Raw genomic sequence first — 20,033 nt, 5'->3', positions numbered from 1 at the left:
TAACCAACTGAGCCACCCAGGCGCCCCGTGTACCCCATCATTTTTAAAGTCCTCAATGTTTTTCTTTATTTAGAGTCTACGAAAAATGACCGTGAGGGGCCTCAGTGAGACCGGATTATGTCACTCGGCTCCACCTTCGTCTTACAGAGCCACCTGATCTGATTGCTGAAAAACTAGAGGCCATGTTCTCTGTGTGGCCAGAGCCTTGGTTGGACGGGAGGCTGATGGGCCACTGGGTTGTGCCCCAGCCCGAACTAAACTGTTTCCGGACTGGAGAGGCTCCACCCGGAAGGCTTCCATTTGGCCCCTCCTTTGGGGTGCCCAGGAGAAACTCACTACCTTGCAGCCAAGTGGCGAGAGGCCTCATCCGACTTTGACCTGCCATGCTTTGTGGAATCACTGGGGAACCTCAGTCTCAAGAGTGGGGTGCAGTGGAGACCCCTTCCTTTCGAAACTTCCCTGGAAGTGGTTCCAGCCCCTCGGTGGAACATGTCCCATTCACGTGTGTGTTTAATTTTTGCTTCAAGCTCTATGGTAGCTGGACCCGCCCCGTGCCCAAGCCTTCCCCTCTGAGGAGCTGCGGGAAGAGCGGGTTTGCTCCCAGAAGCAGGAGAGAATGACAGGCGTCCTGTTGCAGGGCCACTTCCACCCACGGCAGCCTTGCCAGCACCATGGCAGCCTGGGATAAAGGCCCCGCCAGCCACATGTGCTGAGGGGCCCACCGTGAAGCTGGAGGCTTGGGGTGCCAGAGGCCCAGATCAAGGCGGCTGGCTGTCCCTGGGCAGCTGTTTGCACGAATCTTGGACATAAATCCAAGTTGAAGATCAGTGTTCTATGATTTGTGTTCTTTTATGCCCTGGCTAGCGTTCCCCTCCCAATGAGTGAGAGTGCTGCTTTCTGTGTCCCATTCCCCCTAGTCCCCTGAGAGCATCACCAGGGCTCTGGGCAGATAGCCCCGGGCCTCTGCTCTGAGCCTCTCCAAAGGTGAGGCACCCAGGGCCAGTGGAAGGAGTCTGGGCCGAGAGTCAGGGGACCTGGGTTTCAATTCCAGTCCTGCCCCTCACACGTCAGGGGGCAGTGGGCAAGGCCGGCCCTTCAGTGAGGCTGTTTCCTCACCTGTCACATGGACTACCTCGTCTCAGCCCCGGCTGCCTGGAGAATTGTGGGAGGGAGTGAGCGTGGATGGGAACTGGTTTTGTCAACTCCAAATGCCAAGTTAGAGAAGCAGAGTGGGTCTAGGTAGAAACCAAACAGCAGGGGCCCAAAGCATTCCCTCCATTTCTTTTTTCTTCCTCCAATTCCCCCCGCTACCCCCCCCAACCGAGGGTGGCCCCATGGAGGAAGCACCACAGTAGGCTCAGCTGTTGCAGAAAGGCCTTTACTGGGCAGACGGGGGGTGGGGGGAGTCTAATGCCAGGGACCAGGGTGAGGGGAGAGGGCACATCCTCCAGAAAAGCAGGGGCGGCATCCCTGCCCAAGGGCCTCAGCCTGAATGCACTAAGGGCTGGCCCTTCAGACAGGCTCAGGGGAGGTCCGCCCATAAGGGCTTCGGGCCCCTCCTTCATGGAGATGCCATTCCTGACCCGGGGAACGTGGCCCTTGCTCTCACATCTGCCTTGGCTGCTCTCAGGGAGCACTATGGGGTGGGGTAGGGGGCTTGGGAGGGCCCTTCAGGAAGGAGAGGGGCTGCATGGTGGAGAGTAGGGAGACTGGGCAGTGTGGTAGACCCAGAAACTTCTGGGCCCTTCAGTGGTGGTATTTGGAGGCAATGGGAGATGCTGGCCCCGAAGTCGAGGTGTAGGTCAGAACAGAACAGTTGGATCGAGAGCTGGTTTTACCGTGGGCTCAGCTGAAAGTGAATGGTTAGCGTCAGAATTGGAGAGAAAGGGGAGGTATTTTCTCGCACTCTCTGCAGCACACAGCTGTGCGTACACATATGGTACGCGTTGCCCGTATTCCTGCAGGTGGACACAGGTGGCTGTTCACTCGCGCGCACACGTGGTCACACGCGCCTGCGGGCATGCGTGCAGACACCCACGTGCACGGCAGTACAGACACAATCGCACGCACATGTTTGCGTCAGGCCGGGGCCTTGTGGAATAGCGAGGGGTCTATGGTGGGAGTGTGGTGTGGTTGGAGAAATGGATTCCTTCCTGAACGGAGCCCCTCCCCAGCCCCCGCACGGGGGACACGGGGTGGGGGGGCAGGTCTGATTTACTTCCCCTTGACTGCCAGAGCCGCCTGCTGCCGCATGTAGGCCAGGATGTCCATCTTGACGGTGTTGACCGTGGTCCGGTGGTACCAGCGCATGATGGGTACACCATCCGGCCCCACCAGGAACTTCTCAAAGTTCCAGCGGATGTCATGGACCTTCATGGGCTCCCAGAAGAGGCGGCCAGGTGAGCCCAGGAGCTCCGAGGTGGGAGGGCAGGAGTTCTGCAGCGGGGAGAAGAGCGTCAACCCTGCTCTGGGCCCTTCCCACCCTCCCTCTCCAGGCCTTCCGGGGTGGAGGTAGGAGAAGCCTGGCACTGAGCAAAGAGCACCAGTTTTTGAGTTGAAAATGGAATCCCAGGGGCGCCTGGGTGGCTCAGTCGTTAAGCGTCTGCCTTCGGCTCAGGTCATGATCCCAGGGTGCTGGGATCAAGCCCCGCATCGGGCTCCCTGCTCTGCGGGAAGCCTGCTTCTCCCTCTCCCGCTCCCCCTGCTTGTGTTCCCTCTCTCGCTGTGTCTCTCTCTGTCAAATGAATTAAAAAAAAAAAAAAGAAAAAGAAAATGGAATCCCAGGACTGGCTTTGGCTCTAGCAGGTTGTCCCTTCTGGGGCCCTGCTTGGGCCTTATCTATAAAATGGGCTGTTGAGATCCTAGAGTCTGCCAAGCCTTATGGTTGGAATGCGAGATGCCAGGAAATCCCCCCAGGGGCCCAGAAGTGCGGCGGGTGGCACGGGCCTTGTGTCCGCGTGGGCTGGAGCCAGGAGTGACTGCAGCTCTGTCCAGAACCAGGGTCAGCTGGGCTGGGCACAGGGGCGGCTGTGCTCTCACCTTCAGGAACGTGTAGAACTTCTGCTCTTTCTCCCCGTTCACGTCGCCTTTCTCAAAGAGTTGGAAATTGGGGACGAAGCCCCCGCCCGGTCGGACATACCTACAAGGAATGTTCTTATGTGGGTCCCAAGGAGATGGGGCCTAGGGCTCAGAGATGACAAGAAGGGACTGAACAGGGAGGGGGCGCTGGGAATCTGGATTTTATTCCTCACCAGGCAGTGGGAGCTGATGAGTATTGAATGGGCATAGGCATAGTGTGGGTGTGCAAGCTTCTTTTTCTGGTTTGGTACCTTCTCAGTAACCCTGTCCCCTGCCTGCACTCTCCCCACCCACGCCCTCCCCCCGCCATCCCATCATGCACGCACACACAGTCATCCCTGTGTCCAACCCCTCTTCCGTTCATGCCAGTGAACGGGGTTCCTGGAAGGGGAGTGTAGTTCTTGGTGGCTAAGTACCCATCATAAGTAGGGGCCAATGCAAGAGAGGCCTGGCGCCTCGGCTGGGGCACAGGGGCATTGTGCTTTCTCAGAGGAGCTTTCTCAGGACACCAAGCAAGCAAGCACTCACTTGAGGCTGGGTAGGATTTCCGAGTTCTCTCCTGGCTCCTGTTTTCCGAATTGGTTGCAGGGGAAGCCCAGAATGACCAGGCCAAATGGTTCAAGCTCTTCCTGTAGTGCATTCAGTTCTGGGCCAGGGAGAAGGAGAGCAGAGATGAAGGTAGACTATCAAGGACCCCTGCCTCGTCCGCACCACTCTACCTGCTCACCCACTGTGAGCTGAAATCACCGAGGCCTGACAGGGGAAGGGCCTTGGCCAAGATTGCCCAGGGAGTGTGACAATGCTGGGATACAAGCCCCATTCTCCTGACCAATCTGGTTGGGTTGGAGGTCTGGGAGGAAAGAGAGCAGTACCCTTTCTCAAATCAGGAGTCAGTCAGCTGCCCGCTGCCACTGGGCCAGTAGGCTGAGGGCTCCTTCAGGACTCTCAGGATTGAGTTTCTTCGAGCAAGAGCCATACATCCCTGGGCAGAAGGCAGAGGACTTCCCGGCAGTTTGGGAATCGAAGGGAGGCCCTGGCCCAGCTCCCCAGTTCCGTCAGTGCCAGCAACCAGCCCATCTCTTGCACAAACACACTCTGCTCTATTCCAAGGGCTGGACAGAAGCATTCTAGACAAGAGTACCCAGTGCCCACTGGGCCGTCCGGCCCACCATCATTCCACTTCCAGGAATTTGCCTGAGACTGCCGGGCAGACATTCAGGGTCAGGTTGCCCTTGCTTCCCCCCAACCCCGCCAGCAGACTGTGCCAGCCCCCCGACATTTTCCTGTGGGTGCGGTCAGATGCCTCTGGCCTGCCTGTCCCCTCCGGCTAGCTCCTCTGCCCTGGCTCGGCAGAGGGGAGTGAGGATACCAGGATCACGAAACCTGGGTGAAACACCTGGGATTGCCACTGACACACGTACTCGGGGCCTCGGTCTAACTGCCTGGTTTCCAGATGGGGGCCAACAGAAGCACTAGGGCAGATGGGGCTGAGGGCAGATGGGAAATTCTCAGCAGGATAAAGCTACCATTTCTTACTCCACTGGAAGAACACTCCAGGCACAGAACCAATCTCCTCCATCCCTCTGCTTTCAGGGCAGTTGGGGTGCCCAGGGATGAAGGTCACTGGGAAATCTTCTAGAACATAATCTGAAGGCAATCAGACCTCAGGCTTATATAGTCATCTTCACGGAAATATTGAAGACAATAGATTTGGGATACAGGGCTTGGAATCTCATGATCACGGTCACCCCTTCCCACTTGCACCAAAAAAGCTCCTGTGATTAAAATGTGCCCAACTGGCAGAAACAGCCCTACAGCAGGGGAGCGGGGCTGGGCTCTTACCAATGTACTGGCCTGTCAGGCCTCAGTAGCTGGCCACGTTGACAAAGAGGATATATTTGCCAGCGTACTGCTTGAAGGGGACGTACTCCTGCCCGTCGATGGTGAGGGCGCCGTACTCATAGATGGTGCCGCTCACGTCAGTGTGGCAGTCCGTCTGGAACAGAGGAAGACCAGCACCAGGGAGCGGTGAGAGTCGGAAGGGAACCTGGGCATCTCCATTTTCGGGATCATGAAAGATACCAACAGGGAGAGTGACTTGCCCAAGACCACTCCGAGAACCGGAACTGGACCAGAACCAAGGTCTACTTCCTTGTGCAAGGGAATGCTTATGAAAGCACTTAATCTGCTGATGAGTGTGCGGAACCCTGCCGTACTGCTTACTGTGACCATTACTTCGCCTCCCGTGCTCGCATGGAAACGTTCGCCAGGCCCGGAGAGAGACCGTGCCGGGACAGGCGGTTGCCTCATCGGAGGCGCTGCTGGAGGCTCCTGGGGCGGCCGTCGCAACCAGCCAGGCAGGTGACGATGTGGGCCTGAATGACAGCATTGTGGAGGAGGAACTGAACAGAAAGGAGGAAGGGGCCGTGTGGAGAGGGGTGATTCAGATCTGGAGGACTGGAAAGCTGAGGCTGTTGCTATAAAACAGGGAAGCAGGAGGAACCAGGAAGGGGAGAGGCCTGCCAGAAGGATTCGGTGTGGCGGCAAGGGGAAAGCAACAGGGCCTCGCCCATGGGACACGTTCTCTGTAAGCGTGCAGCTGGGATGACCGGTATGGCTTCCTCCGTGCCCGGCTGCTGCCCCCAGTCAAATCTAGAACAAGTATCGGACGACAGACTCGGGTGGGGGACCTGGATTCCACGTCCAGCTCTGCCACTAACTCCCTGTGTGGTCGGGGGCTAGCCCTCTCTCTTCTCTGGGCCTCAGTTTCCTCTTTTCTAAGATGAGAACCTTGAGCTGGATCAGCTACGCTCAACCGTGATGGCTCCCAGCGTCGCCAGCAGTGGGGGAGGAGGAATGGACCACTGCCAACCAGCAGGGCATTGCATCCCACTCCACTCGACGCCCACCCCAGCTCTGGTACAGGCCATGAAAAGCCGGGTCTACTCTTGAAAGGGTGTCTTGGCACCCATCACGCAGTCAGCAGTGGCGCTGGTCATGACGGGCAAGGAAGATGATTGCCAGCATTGTATCAGGTCATCTCTGGCTGTGATGGAGGAGGAGAGAGGTGCCAAGACAATAAGCAAATGAAGTGCAAACTAGCCTTATAGATCAGGAGAGACAGAGACAGGTGGTGGGAGTTAGAGAAGCAAATCCACACCCTCTCCTCCCCATCAGTCCTGGAAGGCTCGCTGTTGAGGTGAGGTACCTGGGCCCAGCTGGGTGAAGGGAGTCATCTGGCTGGCGGGGTGTGGCCCCAGGAGGGTGTAGAAAAGCCATCTCAGTCTGGAAGATGTCGTAGGCCTGCTGAGCCAGGCCTTGTCGCAGGCCTCCTACAAGCCATTCCCAGAGAGCTGCAAGCTCTCTTCTTGGCTTCAGTGCTAACTCCCTGTTTTCCGTGAGACTGGCATTCCATGCCCCGTGACTTCCGGTGGGTGCTGGAGGCAGGTCCAAACCTTAATTCCTCTAGCCCCTGTGCCTCGCTGGCCCCAGCTGGGTCCGTTCCCCCACAGAATACAACCAGAGCCCAACAAACCCAGCCCTGCTGGCCGCAGAGGTCCAGCAGCCGGAAGGCAAGGCCTCCCGGCTCACCCCTCCACCCTGATCCAAAGACAGATTCTGGGAAATGAAGAGAACAAAAGCCAAGAGGAGGTCGAAATAACAGAAGCTTGTAAACAACAGGACGATCCACTTCTGGGCACAGCTTCGGGATGGGGGTGGGGCGAGGGGAATCTCCTCTCACTAGGCTTTTTAGTCTTTGCTGGCTCTGTGGCCCTGGCGAGTGAGTCACTTTTACTCTCTGAGCCTCAGTAGGCTGACAGGCGAGGATAATGCCACCTGCCTCCCCAAATGGCTGTAAGAATCTATGTGCAAATCAAAATAGTCTTGAAACCCTCTTGGAGAGAAATCCCCACATCAGGAGATAGTGATTATTCTGCCTACAGCTAGAGTGAAAAGCCCTGAGTTTCCTCCGTGATTGTGAAGAAGCTTTGATGGTCCCAGCCAGTGTAGAGAAGATGCTGCTGCAAGGTGTCTCCGGGAGAAGGGATGAGGACAGAGCCTCCAAGCTGTCTACCGGGGCCACTGAGACCAGGGTTGTGGGTTCAGATGGATGGGGGTCAGAGGGTGGCCCATGGTGGTGGAAGCCATGGCCTAGATCAGGACTGAGCCTTAGGTGAGCTGTGAGCTCTCCTTAGGTGAGCTGTGGGCCCCCTTCCCTCCTCTGGGGCCCATGAATGCCAGAGACCCTGCACCTTAAACAGGGAGGCCAGAGGAGGCGGCAGGCGGGGGACTGAGGTGGGGGGTGGGCAGTGCAGGTGCCCCCGTCCTGCTACGGCTGGGCAATATGGCAGAGTGCTGCTGGCTTGGCCTTGGAGGGGGTCTCAGCCAGAACCCTGGCTGGCTTGGACTTCTGCGCTTGGACCTTTCTCCTCTCCCATCTACCACTGCCATAAGTGTGGGGTGGTGAAAGGAGCCTGGGCCTGGGGGCGGGAGACCTGAGTTCTGGGCCTGGCTGGGACTCTGACTCTGTGTGACCACTCCCTTCCCTTCTGTGGGGCTCTGGCTGCTCGCCTGTCAGATGGGCTCAGAGTCAGTGTTGTCTTAAGGGCTCTTCAGCTCTGTCAGCCTGCGCTTCCATGATTCTCTCTGCCTCGTTTAGTCACCTAGAAACCAGCGGTTACTAGGATCCCGTGCACGTCAGCTGTTGTTACCCTCTCCAGCTTCTGCAGGTCCTTCTGCACAGCAAGAACAGGGAGCCTGAGTAGCTTGAAGCTGGACTGCAGAGGGGACACAGCAAGGGAAGGAGGATTTCCTTCATTATCCGGCTCCTCCCTTTGAGCTGGGAGGAGGCAGACATCCTTCCAAGACTGTCCCCTATTGCCCATCCCATTCCTCACATGCCCCACCATCCTACCCTTGGCCCTGGGAGTTGGAGGTAAGGTAGATGGTTGAGTCTTAGAATCCGGAGCTATGACATCTCGACTCTAAGGGCCTGGGAGCAGAGATGGACATGCCCAGACTGTCGTTAGGAAGCAAGTCCTAACCGGCTGCATCTGATAGGATCATACCTCACCCTAAGACTTTTCTAGACCATACCCATCCTGTTCTCTTTGAATCCACCTATTCCTCCCCCAGAGTCCTGCAAAGAAAACACAGCTATGATGAGTTATTCATGAGGTCCACATTCTTCCCTCCAGCCTTCTCGAGTCAGGGCCCAATCTTCTATGGCTTTCCCCAGACTGAGAGTCAAGGGCTGACTCCATGGTGCTGGCCTGCCTACGCCTACCTCTACCCCACATCATAATCTTGAAACTCAGTCCCATCCCTAACCTGGAAAATGCCTTTTGAGCTGGGGATAATGAACAGGGCTGGATACAAAGGGGAAGTGGGGGACGAAATGCCTTCATAGCCATCCAGTTTCTAGGATTACTCCAAAAAGAAACAGACTGAATAGGATTTAGCTGAGGACAGGACAGGATGGGAGGTTAGAAACATGCAGAAGGAACCCTGTGCATGGAATGGGCTAATTGAACAGTAGATAGAACTTTGGAAATAGAATTGGACTCCTAAGATCTTAAAATAAAGACCCAGAAGATTTTAGAAAGAAGCTCAAAGCTTCTCTTGAGCTTACACAAGCATGTGGGGTGTGTGTGTGTGTGTTTGTGTGTTGGGAGGGTGGAGACAAATCTCTCTCTTTGGGTCTATACCTAAGCCTGGCTTCTGCCTCCCACCCTGGGTGAGAAGAGCGGTCTACTGGGCCCACTTTTTTTTTTTTTTTTTAAAGATTTTATTCATTTATTTGACAGAGAGAGAGAGACAGCGAGAGCAGGAACACAAGCAGGGGGAGTGGGAGAGGGAGAAGCAGGCTTCCCGCCGAGCGGGGAGCCCGATGTGGGACTCGATCCCAGGACCCTGGGATCATGACCTGAGCCGAAGGCAGACGCTTAACGACTGAGCCACCCAGGCGCCCTACTGGGCCCACTTTTGCAGGTGCTATCCTAGGAGATAAGCATGCTGGGTCACCCCACTCTTGGCTTCAGCATCCCCACTCTAGCTAAGGGTCACACACACTGCTGGGGGTAGATGAAGGCTCAGGAAAATTCTGCCTTTACTATTGAGCTGGCAGTCCCCAACCTTCTCCGACTACCAGGTTTGCTCAGGCTGCTGTGGGCAGTGGGTGGTGGGTAGTGAGGCTGCCGCAGACAGACCTTCACAGAGCAGCGTGTGGATTTTGCAGTTTCTCCCAGCATTCGCTCTGAAACCATCAGCTTCATTGTGCCCCTCCCCCACCCTCCCCACTCCACCCCGCCCCCCACAGATGGACAAATGGAGGCCAGAAAGGATTGAGGGTCTAGCCAGGGTCCTGGGGGTTGTGCACTGCCAATCCAGAGTGCTTCTTGTCACAGATCGCTGCCTCTTCTACCAACGCCCTGGAATCCAAGTGGGCATATCTACCTGCGTTAATTCCTGGGCTAGAAGAGGCCTCGTCGCAATTCTTCCAGACGGGGACCACCCAGCTCCTTCCCTTTCTCCTTGCCTGTCAATCTCCCCGGGGAACCTCCGCAGCCAACCCAGACGCCGAGTCTCTAGCCTTTCTCTGTGCCCCCACCCCCTTCAGGCCCTCCTGGAGGGGACTAGCTGGGGACAGTCTTGGCATGCACGTAGCAAGGCGACACTGAGGTAGCCCTGGGGCAGACGGGGTCAACTCGGCGAGAGTGACCCTCCTCCCTATTCATTCTGCCCACCCAGGGCACCCAGATCTCCTATAGATGAAACTGCGAAGACACGGGCGCGCCGGGTGGGGGTCCCGGAGGCGGAGAGGGAGGTACCGGAGTTAAGGGTCAGCGCACGAGGTGTTGGCTCTCCTGGAGGGGAGTCCGGGAAGAGAGGTGCCTCGCCACCGACAGATGGACACCTGGGGGCTCTGTTCGTCCCGCCGGGCCCCCACCCCCGAGGCTCACTCACCTTCGACTTCTCCTGCCCCCGGCCCGGCGGGACGAAGCCAGCCAGGAGCAGTGAGAGAAGGCAGGACGCCCGCAGCAGCCGGGCCATGGCGGGCAGGGGGCGCGTCTGCGGTCTGAGCCCGGGCCAGCGCCGTCTGAGGTGTCCGATGCTCTCAGCCACCTTTCAAGCCCTCAGCGATGACCAATCCGCGGCCGGGCCGGGGCCCCTGCAGCCAATCGCAGGGCGCCTGGCATTTCAGGGGCGGGCACAACTTACCCTCCTTCTCCTCCCTGGGCTCCGGGCGACAGTGACATAAGCAAGTCTGGGCAGAAATGGGAGCCGGTCCTTGTCAACCCATGAGGCTGCCCTCTCTTCTTTGGGCTCTAAAGTGCAAGAGGAGGCAGGCACTACGTCCTCCAGCACAGCCAGGGGACAGGGCTTTAAAATATCACTGAAGAACTGATGGAAGCCTCAATCCTAGGAAACATTTCTTACTCCTAGGTTTTGAAACACCCCGTGGTGCTCCCTCTTTCCTCCTTCCTCCATTCCAGTCGAAGGAATGTTGAGGATTAAAAATGACAGCAAGATCTGAAGTGAGACTGCTAGGAACATTTGCTCCATGCAGGTTTAGCAAGTAAGAAGCAAAGAGTGGAGGCACCTGGGTGGCTCAGTCGTTGAGCATGGGACTCTTGTTTTGGGCTCAGGTGATGATCTACCGTAGTGGGAGGAAGCCCCACATCAGGCTCCATGCTTGGGGAGGAGTATGCTTTGGATTCTCGCTCTCTCTCTGCTGCTCCCCCTGTGTACCATCTCTCTCTCTAAAATAAATAAAATCCTTTCCCCCCCCTTTTTAAAAAAGCAGCAAAGAGTGGATGCCACAGATTTTGAATGCAGCCCCCTCCTGGAAAGAACACTGGGATACCTCAGCCGATTTGGGAGCAGAAAATACATTTGCTCACTGTGTAGTCTTTTCTTTTTTTTTTTTTTTTAAGATTTTAATTTATTTGACAGAGAGACAGTGAGAGAGGGAACACAAGCAGGGGGAGTGGGAGAGGGAGAAGCAGGCTTCCCGAGAAGCAGGGAGCCCGACGTGGGGCTCGATCCTAGGACCCCAGGATCATGACCTGAACCGAAGGCAGACGCTTAACGACTGAGCCACCCAGGCGCCCCGCTTGCTGTGTCGTCTTGAATGTGTTGCTTTCCCCCTCTGGGCCTTGGTTTCCCCAACTGTGTAATGATGGGATTAGCTGATGACCTCCTGATGCCCTTCTGGTTCTGGCTAGCTTCTAAAATAAGTGAGAGACCTAGAACAGAAGTTCCTTGAGAGTAGGGACCATAATCACCACCTGGCCCAGGGCCTAGAGCACAGGTGCTAAATATTTGTTGCATTAATCAACCAAAGAATTCATTTCTCTGCTCGGAGATACTGTTGATGAGGTAGGCAACTCTAGGTCTGGGCTATCTTGGTATGATCCTGTTCATAGATAGGGGAATGTGTTGGGACCAGTGCTTCCCAAATCTGCCCGACTACCAGAGTCACCTGGGAAGCTTCTAGTCGATTCCCAGACCCCACTCCAGAATCACTGTATTAGAATCTCTGGGGGCAGAGGCTGAGAATCTGCCTTCAGACATGTTCCAAAGGTGGTTCTGAGGCAGGCAATCCTGTCTTCTGGCAGAGAAGTGCCTTGAGATAGCATGCCTTTCCTCTGACTGCCGATATTATCCCCGTGGGAATTTGGAAGTTCTGTCTCAAGTCCCACATCTCCATAAAGCCTTTCTTCAAACCACAGCCTGTTGAAAGGAAGGCAACCTTGAAGTCCAGAAAGTCTTTAAGTGAGTTAAAGCGCAGAAGCGTTTGAACAGCAGCTGACACAGAGCATGTGCTCAATAAATGTTATTCAACCGCTTCATTTCCCTGAGGCCTAGAGACGAAGAACAATCTGCCCAAGTTCCCACAGTAAATCGGTGGCAGAGCAGGGACCAGAACCAAGATCTCTAGACTCCAGTCTCAGGCAGTCTTCCCTTTGTTCTGTTGTCTTTTGAAGGTCGTATTTACCCAAAGATACAAATGTCTGTACACCTATCAGTTTGTCAGAAATCCATTGTTCATTATCCTCAGTAGGCATCTAGCGACCCTCCAGATATGTGCCTGGCACCATGTAAGCACCATGAGAGACGTCAGAGAGTTTTCTGGAAGTTGCAATCTCCGTCCTCAAGGTGTGTCCCACAGAGCCAGGAGTAGGAGGAGGCCAGTGGCCACCTAGGGTCTTGCAAGTGCTCAACTGGCAGCCGAGAGTGAGAGCCTCCTTCAATTTTGCACCCTATGTGCCTGACTTGCCTCATCCTAGTCCCAGCCCTGGTGTTCAGTTTCTTTGGGGGAAATAAGAAGGAGTCAGAAGCCTGAGGCTTGCTGTGGGGCCACACACAAGTTACTTTCCTTCTCTGGGCTTCAACTGGTCCAACTCTTAATCAAGAGTCTTTGGCAGTCTCTCGGTGATGGTCTCTGCGGCTCTACAGTTCCAGAAGGGTCTAAGGAAAGCGTGTCTACAAGAAACTCATGAGTACTGGCTTCATGGACAGGGTGGGGGGACCGCTGGGGGTTGGGGGAACATGGCGGGCACTGCGGACTGCCTGCACGCTACTTTCAAGAGGGCTGAGCCTTTGCACCAAGAACATGAAGACAAACATGGAAATAGTATGCCCCAGTCTTTTCACTGCCCACCTTATGAGCTCATTTAGTTGATTTGTTCCCAGAACCGTATGTTTTGAAAGATGTTATTCTCCACCAGGCTGTTTCCTCTTGGCCTCAGGTTGAAGTCCAAATTCCTTAGTGCTTTAGACAATGTCCTCAAAGTCCAGCCACACTCCTCTCATTCTCTCTAGCCCAGCTGTACTGGGCCTTTTTCTCGTTCTTCCAACATACCTAATTCTCTCTTATCTCCAGGTTTTGTCTCGGCTGTTCCCTCCGCCTGGAGCACTCCACATTCTCTCCCTAACTGGTTCACTTCCACCATGTTTCAGGTCTCCACTTCTGTTCAGGTCCCCTTGCTTTAGTATTGTTCCTAGAATATTTGATACTTTCTATATCAACCCTTTGTTGTCCTTTATCATCATTTCTTTTTTACTTTCTACACCAAGTCACAAGGTCCACAAAGGCTTCATTCCCAAAACTTTGCACAGGGCTTAATACATAGTAGATGCTCAGTAAATATTAAATAAATGTCAAATAAAACACTATTTAGCATCTAGAATAAGCAGAGCTTCAGGTCAGCACGTGCTAACAATTTGAGCCCACAAAACTGGTCGGATTCTAGCAGCTAGGAAGATCTGAGACATGTGAGTGATGCGAAGTGAGCTTATCACAGGAGAGTAAATGATTTGCATTGGGTTTCAGGAAAGGAAGGGTAGAGACAGATGCTGTAGAGGAATCAGAAGCCAGTTATGCTTCCAGCCCGAGAATGTGCTCTACAGAGTCCTAGACAAGTGGGCACCCAGTGCCTCTTGACCATTTTTTTTGGAGACATACACAGGGAGCTTACTACTTACCTGTTTGGTGGGTAGGTAGGGACTACAGATGACTTAAAGAAGGTTTTTTAAAAAAGTGCTGATGCTCTGTGTCTTTGAGGAAGACAGAACATGAGCTAATAAACAAGAAGGGCTGTAAAAAGCCAGAACAATGGAAGCCAGCCTTATCACTGCTGAGTAGGCACTGGACTTGACGATGGGGTCAGCCAGCCCAACTGATGGGTCGACATGGGGGCAACAGAGGGGAGGCCCAGCCCCCATCACCTCAGTGCCAATTTCAAACAGTAGCCCTGTTTTGCAATCAAGAAGAGATTGCAGAACCCAGGTATGGCCTGTTGCTGCTGGTTTTCTGACTAATTGGCCGACCCAATCTGAGAGTCAGCCAGGAGGCAGGGAGTCCGTCAAGAGGAGACATAGCTAGAGCCTTGACTTTTGAAACTAGGGCCTTTCAAACTCGGGGCCTTAGTTTCCTCATCTATGGAATGAGGAGTTGGACAAGTTGATCTCAAGGGCAAAACTGTTGGACAGTAAGAGTAACCGCCAGCATTCACCCAACATCCTACATGTCCCAGGTATTGTTTTAGATTTATTAACTTTTTGAAAAATCCCTGCAACCTCATGAAGTAGCTAACATTATTATCCCCATTTTGCAGATAAAGAAACTAATACATAGAGAGGTTAAGTAATTTTGTTTAAGGTCATGCAGTTGGTAGATGGTAGAACCAGAATTCTGACCCAGATGTTCTGTCTCCAGAGCCCTTGCCGTTAATCTCTCAGCCTGTGTTGTCCAACATGGCAGCTACGAGGCAGGTGTGGCTAGTGAGCGCTTGGAACGTGGCTAGTCCACGTTGAGATGTGCCACCAGTATAAAATACACATGGGTTTTTGAAGACTTCATATGAAAAAAAAAGAATGTAAAATATCCCAATAAATATTTATATCATTACATGTTGAAATGTTCATATTTTATATATTGCGTTAAAGAAAACATATTTTTTTAAAAAGACTATTTATTTACTTTAGAGCTAGAGAGAAAGAGAGAGAGAGGGAGAGAGAGAGAGAGCCTGTGAGTGGTGGGAGGAGCAGAGGGAGAGGGACAAGCAGACTCCGCACTGAGCGCAGAGTCCAATGTGGGGATTGATCCACGACCCTGAGATCATGACCCAAGCCAAAATCAAGAGTCAGATGCTAAACCGAATGAGCCACCCAGGCACCCTGAAAAAAAAAATATATTTTTTTAAAGATTTTATTTATTTGACAGAGAGAGTGAGAGAGAGAGAGAGCACAAGCAGGGGGAGCAGCAGGGGGAGAGGGAGAAGCAGGCTTCCCGTTGAGCAAGGAGCCCAATGTGGGGCTCAATCCCAGGACCCTGGGACCTGAGCAGAAGGCAGACACTTAACTGACTGAGCCACCCAGGGACCCCCTGAAAATATATTCTTGAAGTTAATTTCACTTCTTTTTACATTTTAAAATGTGACTGCTAGAAAACTTTAAATTACATAGGCAACTGATGTTATATTTCTACTGGACAGCACTAGTTTAAGCTATATAATCTTAAGAGATTGGTAAAGGATTATGGTTGCCTGTGAAATCTTGGCTTATCACCTGTCTGAGGTCCCCAAGACCATTTCTAGGTTCAGTGATTCACAAGGACTCATAGATCTCAGCATATAGTCATACTTATGCTATGACTTATTATAGTGAAAGCTCACAAAGCAAAATCAGCAAAGGGAAAAGATGCATGGGACAAGGTCTGGAGGAAACCAGGAACAAGCTTCCAAGAGTCCTCTCCCAGTTGAGTTACACAGGATGTGCTTAATTCCTCTAGCAATGAACTGTGACAACACATGTAAAATGTTATCTGCCAGGAAGGCTCATCAGAGACTCAATGCCCAGGGCTTTTCCTGGGGGCTAGCCATGTAGGCATCCGCTGTTTTGCATGTACCAAAGTTCCAGACTCCCAGGAGGAGAGCAGGTGTTCAGCATAAACCACATTGTTTGTATCAACAGTTTGGGCACAGTGACCCACTCTTACCAATTCTGGGAATGGTGGAAATTCTTCTGAAACTGAAGTTCCCAAAGCCAACCAAGGGCCAACTGTGCAAGCAGATCTTTCTAAGCAGAGCAGTCCTGCTATGTTTACTCTTTTCTGCAGATCTCCCAATTAAACTTGACCAGGACTTGGCCTGACAAATTTGACCAGGTTTGTTGAGTTTACCTGACATGAAGTGAATGACTCCCATTTGCTCCAAAGCCTGTTTAGTGGGAGGGAGACTTATAAAAAGGGGAAGAGCCCCTCTTAGAGACTATCTCATTCAACCCTCTCATCTGAGAGGTTGAATGATTTAAGGTCCCACAGCAAATACAAGCATCTATAAGGGTGACACCTAGGCTAAATGCAGCTGCAGGCTTTCAGCCAAAATGCCCCTTCCATTCTCTTGAATGCCCTTATATGCTGCTAGAACCCCAAACTCTTTTTCCCATTTCTTAGTAGTAGGGAGTCCTACCTATGTCTCTGCTGGCCTCACCCCGCCCACCTCTATCCTTTCTAGGTTATTGTTGGGCTGGGAGAAACTCTAGTGCTGGAAGAGCAGTAGTAACCCTCATAAATAATCACTTACCAGTGAACAACCCACATCCTACTTCCTGTGGGTTAACTAACAATGCACAAAACCAATAAGGATTGGAAGGAACTGGTAAACTCCAGAGCAGAACAAGATGGGGTAAGTAGCTTATCCCTGCCCCTCCCCCACTGGCTTCTCCCAACATGACCACAGCTAACAAATGGCCAGGTCAGGTCCATATCATTCCTACCCCTTCCCCAACTCAGAAGGTTCATGTCAAGGGGGCTTGTGAAGTCTACTTGAGAAGGTTTTGGAGTGACAGTCTGGAGTCCTGGTCCTTTCTCAGTAGGTGCCATAGACTAGTCCCTTCTCTCTGATCCTTGCAGTCCCTCCAATTCAGAAATGAGGAAATTAGAATTCTGGGGTTTTGTCCATCCTGGTCAGTCTAAGAGGGTGCAGCTTCTCATGAACCGAACCCAGGGAGGAGTCCATGAGGACAAATGGGGTGGTGCCTAGCAGAATCTGGGCTGGGTTACAGGGCGAGGGGGTACTGTGGGTAAATCATATGGTCTCCTCCTTCATGGCTTTTGTCTCTCTCAAATGGCTATTTTGATTTGAAATGCTAGGACATGGGTAGTTCAGAGTCTGCATATTACCATGCCCATGGACATCCCCCACAAGGTGAAGAGGTTGGGCCGAAGTCTCTAGGGCCCTAACCTTATTCAGACATACTCTAACACTATCTGCGTGGGTAACTTCAGCCAAAGCAGATTCACCCCTCTGGGGCATGACCCTCCCCTGGGAGGTGTTAAATGGGGTCAACGCCTTCTGCCCTGCTTGCTCAGTAAGCCTTTTAGAGGGCTCTGATAGAGTGTTGGAGCCGAAGGACACTAGAACATGAACTTCAACAAGAACTGAGGAGGTTTTTTTCCTTTCCAATTCATTCTTTCTCTCTCGAGCCATGCCTTGTCGGTGCCTTTTCCTCATATTACTGAACTCTTAAACTTACTAAACCAAGTATTCCATAAGCACATTAGTAAACAACAGGTGTCTATTAAGCACTTACCGGGTGCTATGCACTATCCCAACTGCTGAGGATTCAGGGACTCAGAGTGAATAAAGAGTGATTCCTGCCCTCAAGAGGCTCACAGTTGGGGAGGGAGGTGACCATAAGCCGGCTGTGCAGGGTGATGGATACTCTCACAGGGGAAAGTGGCAATACAGAGTGAGAAACTGAACTCAGCTCGGTGGCTGCAGGGCTGACTTCCAGGTAGAAGTAACTAGTAATCTGGGAAGGAGTAGGAGGACTCCTTCACGGTGAGTGAGACACAGGAGAGAGTGTTTGGAGCCGGGAGCCGAAGGAACCACTGGCTCAAAGGCTGACTGGCCTGGCCTCTTCCAGCTTTGATACTCTGTGCTCTTCATGGCTAAAGCAGAGAGCTCAAGGTGAAAAGTGAGGAGAGGTAAGGCTGGAGAGGTAAACAAAGGCAGATGGAGATGGGCTTTGATGACCCTGGACTCTATCCTGAGGACAGCAGACAGAAGCAGCCTCCTTCCCCACATCACTTTGTTTTGTTACTCTTTTATTACTTTTCACAATTTTAAGTGATCTCATTCATTTATTTATCTACCTATCTAAGTAAGGTCTATCCCGTTCTCCCAACTCCAACGTAAACAACATGGGCGGGGACCAGGATTAGGGAGAAGGAATGGGGTGGAGGGGGAGAAGGGAAAGGCAAACATGTTTTAAATACCCATTGTGTGTGCTAAACACAGTGCTAGGCACCTTCTCCGATATTCTTTGAGGAGAGCCCCGTTATTACCCCCATTTTACAAGGGAGGAAACGGAGACTCTGAGGGATGAATTACCTGCCCAAAGTTATTAAATGTGTCTAATGTGGAAATGGATCTTCTCTCCATTATGGAAGAAGGGTGACAGAAGGGGATAGGAGAAGAGAAAGGAAAGAGGAGGAGAGCCATGGCAGGGAGAAAGAAGAAGGGAGTAAGGTGTGGGGGCCCTGGCGCTCTGCCAGGCAAGGGCAATGGGCCCAGAGTTGTCCTTGCATCCCAGAAGGCTGACGGGGGATGTTTATGAGAAATCTCAACATTCAGAAGGAGCATGACCTCCCAGCCTGCCTGTTCCTGCCTCGTGACTGCTCCTGGCTATAAACAGCCTGTTTACTAACTCCAGAAAACTGGCTCCTCTACCACTTAGCTTTATCTCCTGGGATGGACGGGCTTGGAGAGCACGGGGTGCCTGGCCAAGAGTGTCCAGACTGGCAGAAGCGGCTGCTGGAAACTCAATGATCCTTAAATAGGTGGGTCAAAAGAAGCCACAGAGAGCACACATTCTGTCTACATCCACCCCCTTGCAGAATTGTCCAAGGCTGCATGGTGGGTTAATGGGCCCGAAAAACCCTTGACCCGATGGCTGCCACTTCAAGGGAATTAAAGTTTGACTCATCTCATTATTTTTCCTAATGACCACCATCATTAGAGCACTAATGGTGAAAACAAATGAAATGGTGGTTATAAAGGCACTTGGCAAACTGAACCCCCCTGAGCACTTGAGAATTTATTTCCAGTCCAGTCCCTCATGCCTCTCCAATTACCACTGTCCCTACTTAATCCCTTAGGACAAACTAACACAAGGAGACACACACACACACACACACACACACTCACCCACCACATGCTTACCACCACACACCAGGTCTCAGCTGTGAAATGAGGGTCATTATTATTTTTTTAAGATTTTATTTATTTTTGAGAGAGAAAGAGAACGAGAACGAGCGGGGGGGGGGGAGGGGCAGAGGGAGAAGCAGACTCCCCGCTGAGCAGGGAGCCCAATGTGGGACTCAATCCCTGGACTCTGGGATCATGACCTGAGCCGAAGGCAGATGCTGAACCCACTGAGCCACGCAGGCATCCCAGAAATGAGGGTTATAATAGTACCAACTAGGTTGTTGGCAGGATTAAATGAGATACTTGTATGAAGTTTAGCACCATGCATGGCACCTCCATGTGCTCAATCAGTGTTAGCTACATCCATGCCAGGTGTCCCTTGAGAAATTCCATTAAAAACCTCCCATGGCAAGTGACCTGGAACAGGAATATTTTTGAATGGGGGACAAGAGACATGGCAGGTATTTACTGGGTTTTCATAGTCTGAAAGACTGGAATGAGAACACCAAGAACCCTGTGGAATTTCTGGGAAAGGAGGGTATGTCCAAACACAAGAACTGGATGAAATGTCTTAGGACATTTACAAGTCAGAAAGAACAGAAAAACACCAGCTTGTTCCAAGGCAAGTGGTAGGACATGGTGACCTTTCAAGGACACAGGAGCTTGGCTATAATTGAAAGCTGTTGAAAACTAGCTAAGCTCACAGGGCTCATCCTGCTGGTTGTCGCTACAGAGTTGGTGAGTGTAGAGGATCCCCCTCCCCCCACCCCCTTGCACTTCCAGAAACTTCTCCCAGTGTTCCCATTAATATTGACTTACCTTGAGTCTTGGAATATGTCCCTGTCTCTTCCATTCTCTCTTATTCTCATTGGACCTATAGATTTAATAGTTTGAGAATTTTCATTCACATAATATACGATTACATTCCTCTTGTAAAATCAAAACTTGATAACTAAGGCAAAAATCCCATTCCACCCCTTCTGCTTTCCATTTTTGTCACAACTCTTCTCCTCTAGCATAGTTAGCAGTCTGTTTATCCTTCTGGAATTTTTCTCTGTGCACCCACACCCATCACTTAAAATACGTACGTGACAGCATTTTTTTGTTTGTTTGTTTGGCATTTTTCTCCTTTATTTTATTTTATTTTTTTTAAAGATTTTATTTATTTATTCATGAGAGACAGAGAGAGAGAGAGAGACAGAGGCAGAGGGAGAAGCAGGCTCCCCGCGGAGCAGG

General features: G+C 52.2%; 2 protein-coding genes across 5 annotated transcripts in view; one reads left to right on the top strand and one right to left on the bottom strand.

Moving 5' to 3' along the window:
• The window catches only part of TNIP1 (TNFAIP3 interacting protein 1), a 48,728-nt gene extending 47,901 nt beyond the window's left edge, over positions 1-827 (top strand). For all 4 annotated transcript variants that reach the window (XM_078066755.1, XM_078066757.1, XM_078066756.1 and 1 more), the window contains one exon: positions 74-827. In XM_078066755.1, coding sequence (XP_077922881.1) covers positions 74-108 — 35 coding nt within the window. In that variant the 3' untranslated portion in view covers positions 109-827. The remainder of the gene's footprint in view (positions 1-73) is intronic.
• A 535-nt stretch (positions 828-1,362) lies between these two features.
• On the bottom strand, positions 1,363-10,211 carry GPX3 (glutathione peroxidase 3). Its single transcript, XM_036090652.2, has 5 exons — positions 10,045-10,211; positions 4,921-5,074; positions 3,607-3,724; positions 3,040-3,139; positions 1,363-2,436 (listed from the first exon to the last, which is right to left on the bottom strand). The coding sequence occupies exons 1-5, from the start codon at positions 10,129-10,131 to the stop codon at positions 2,215-2,217; spliced, it is 681 nt and encodes a 226-aa protein (XP_035946545.1). The 5' UTR covers positions 10,132-10,211; the 3' UTR covers positions 1,363-2,214.
• Between the last annotated feature and the right edge of the window lie 9,822 nt (positions 10,212-20,033).

Source organism: Halichoerus grypus, chromosome 2 (assembly GCF_964656455.1).
Source record: "Halichoerus grypus chromosome 2, mHalGry1.hap1.1, whole genome shotgun sequence".
Lineage (NCBI taxonomy): Eukaryota > Metazoa > Chordata > Mammalia > Carnivora > Phocidae > Halichoerus > Halichoerus grypus.
Note: the sequence above shows the minus strand (reverse complement) of the source record. Positions and strands in the feature narration are given on the sequence as shown.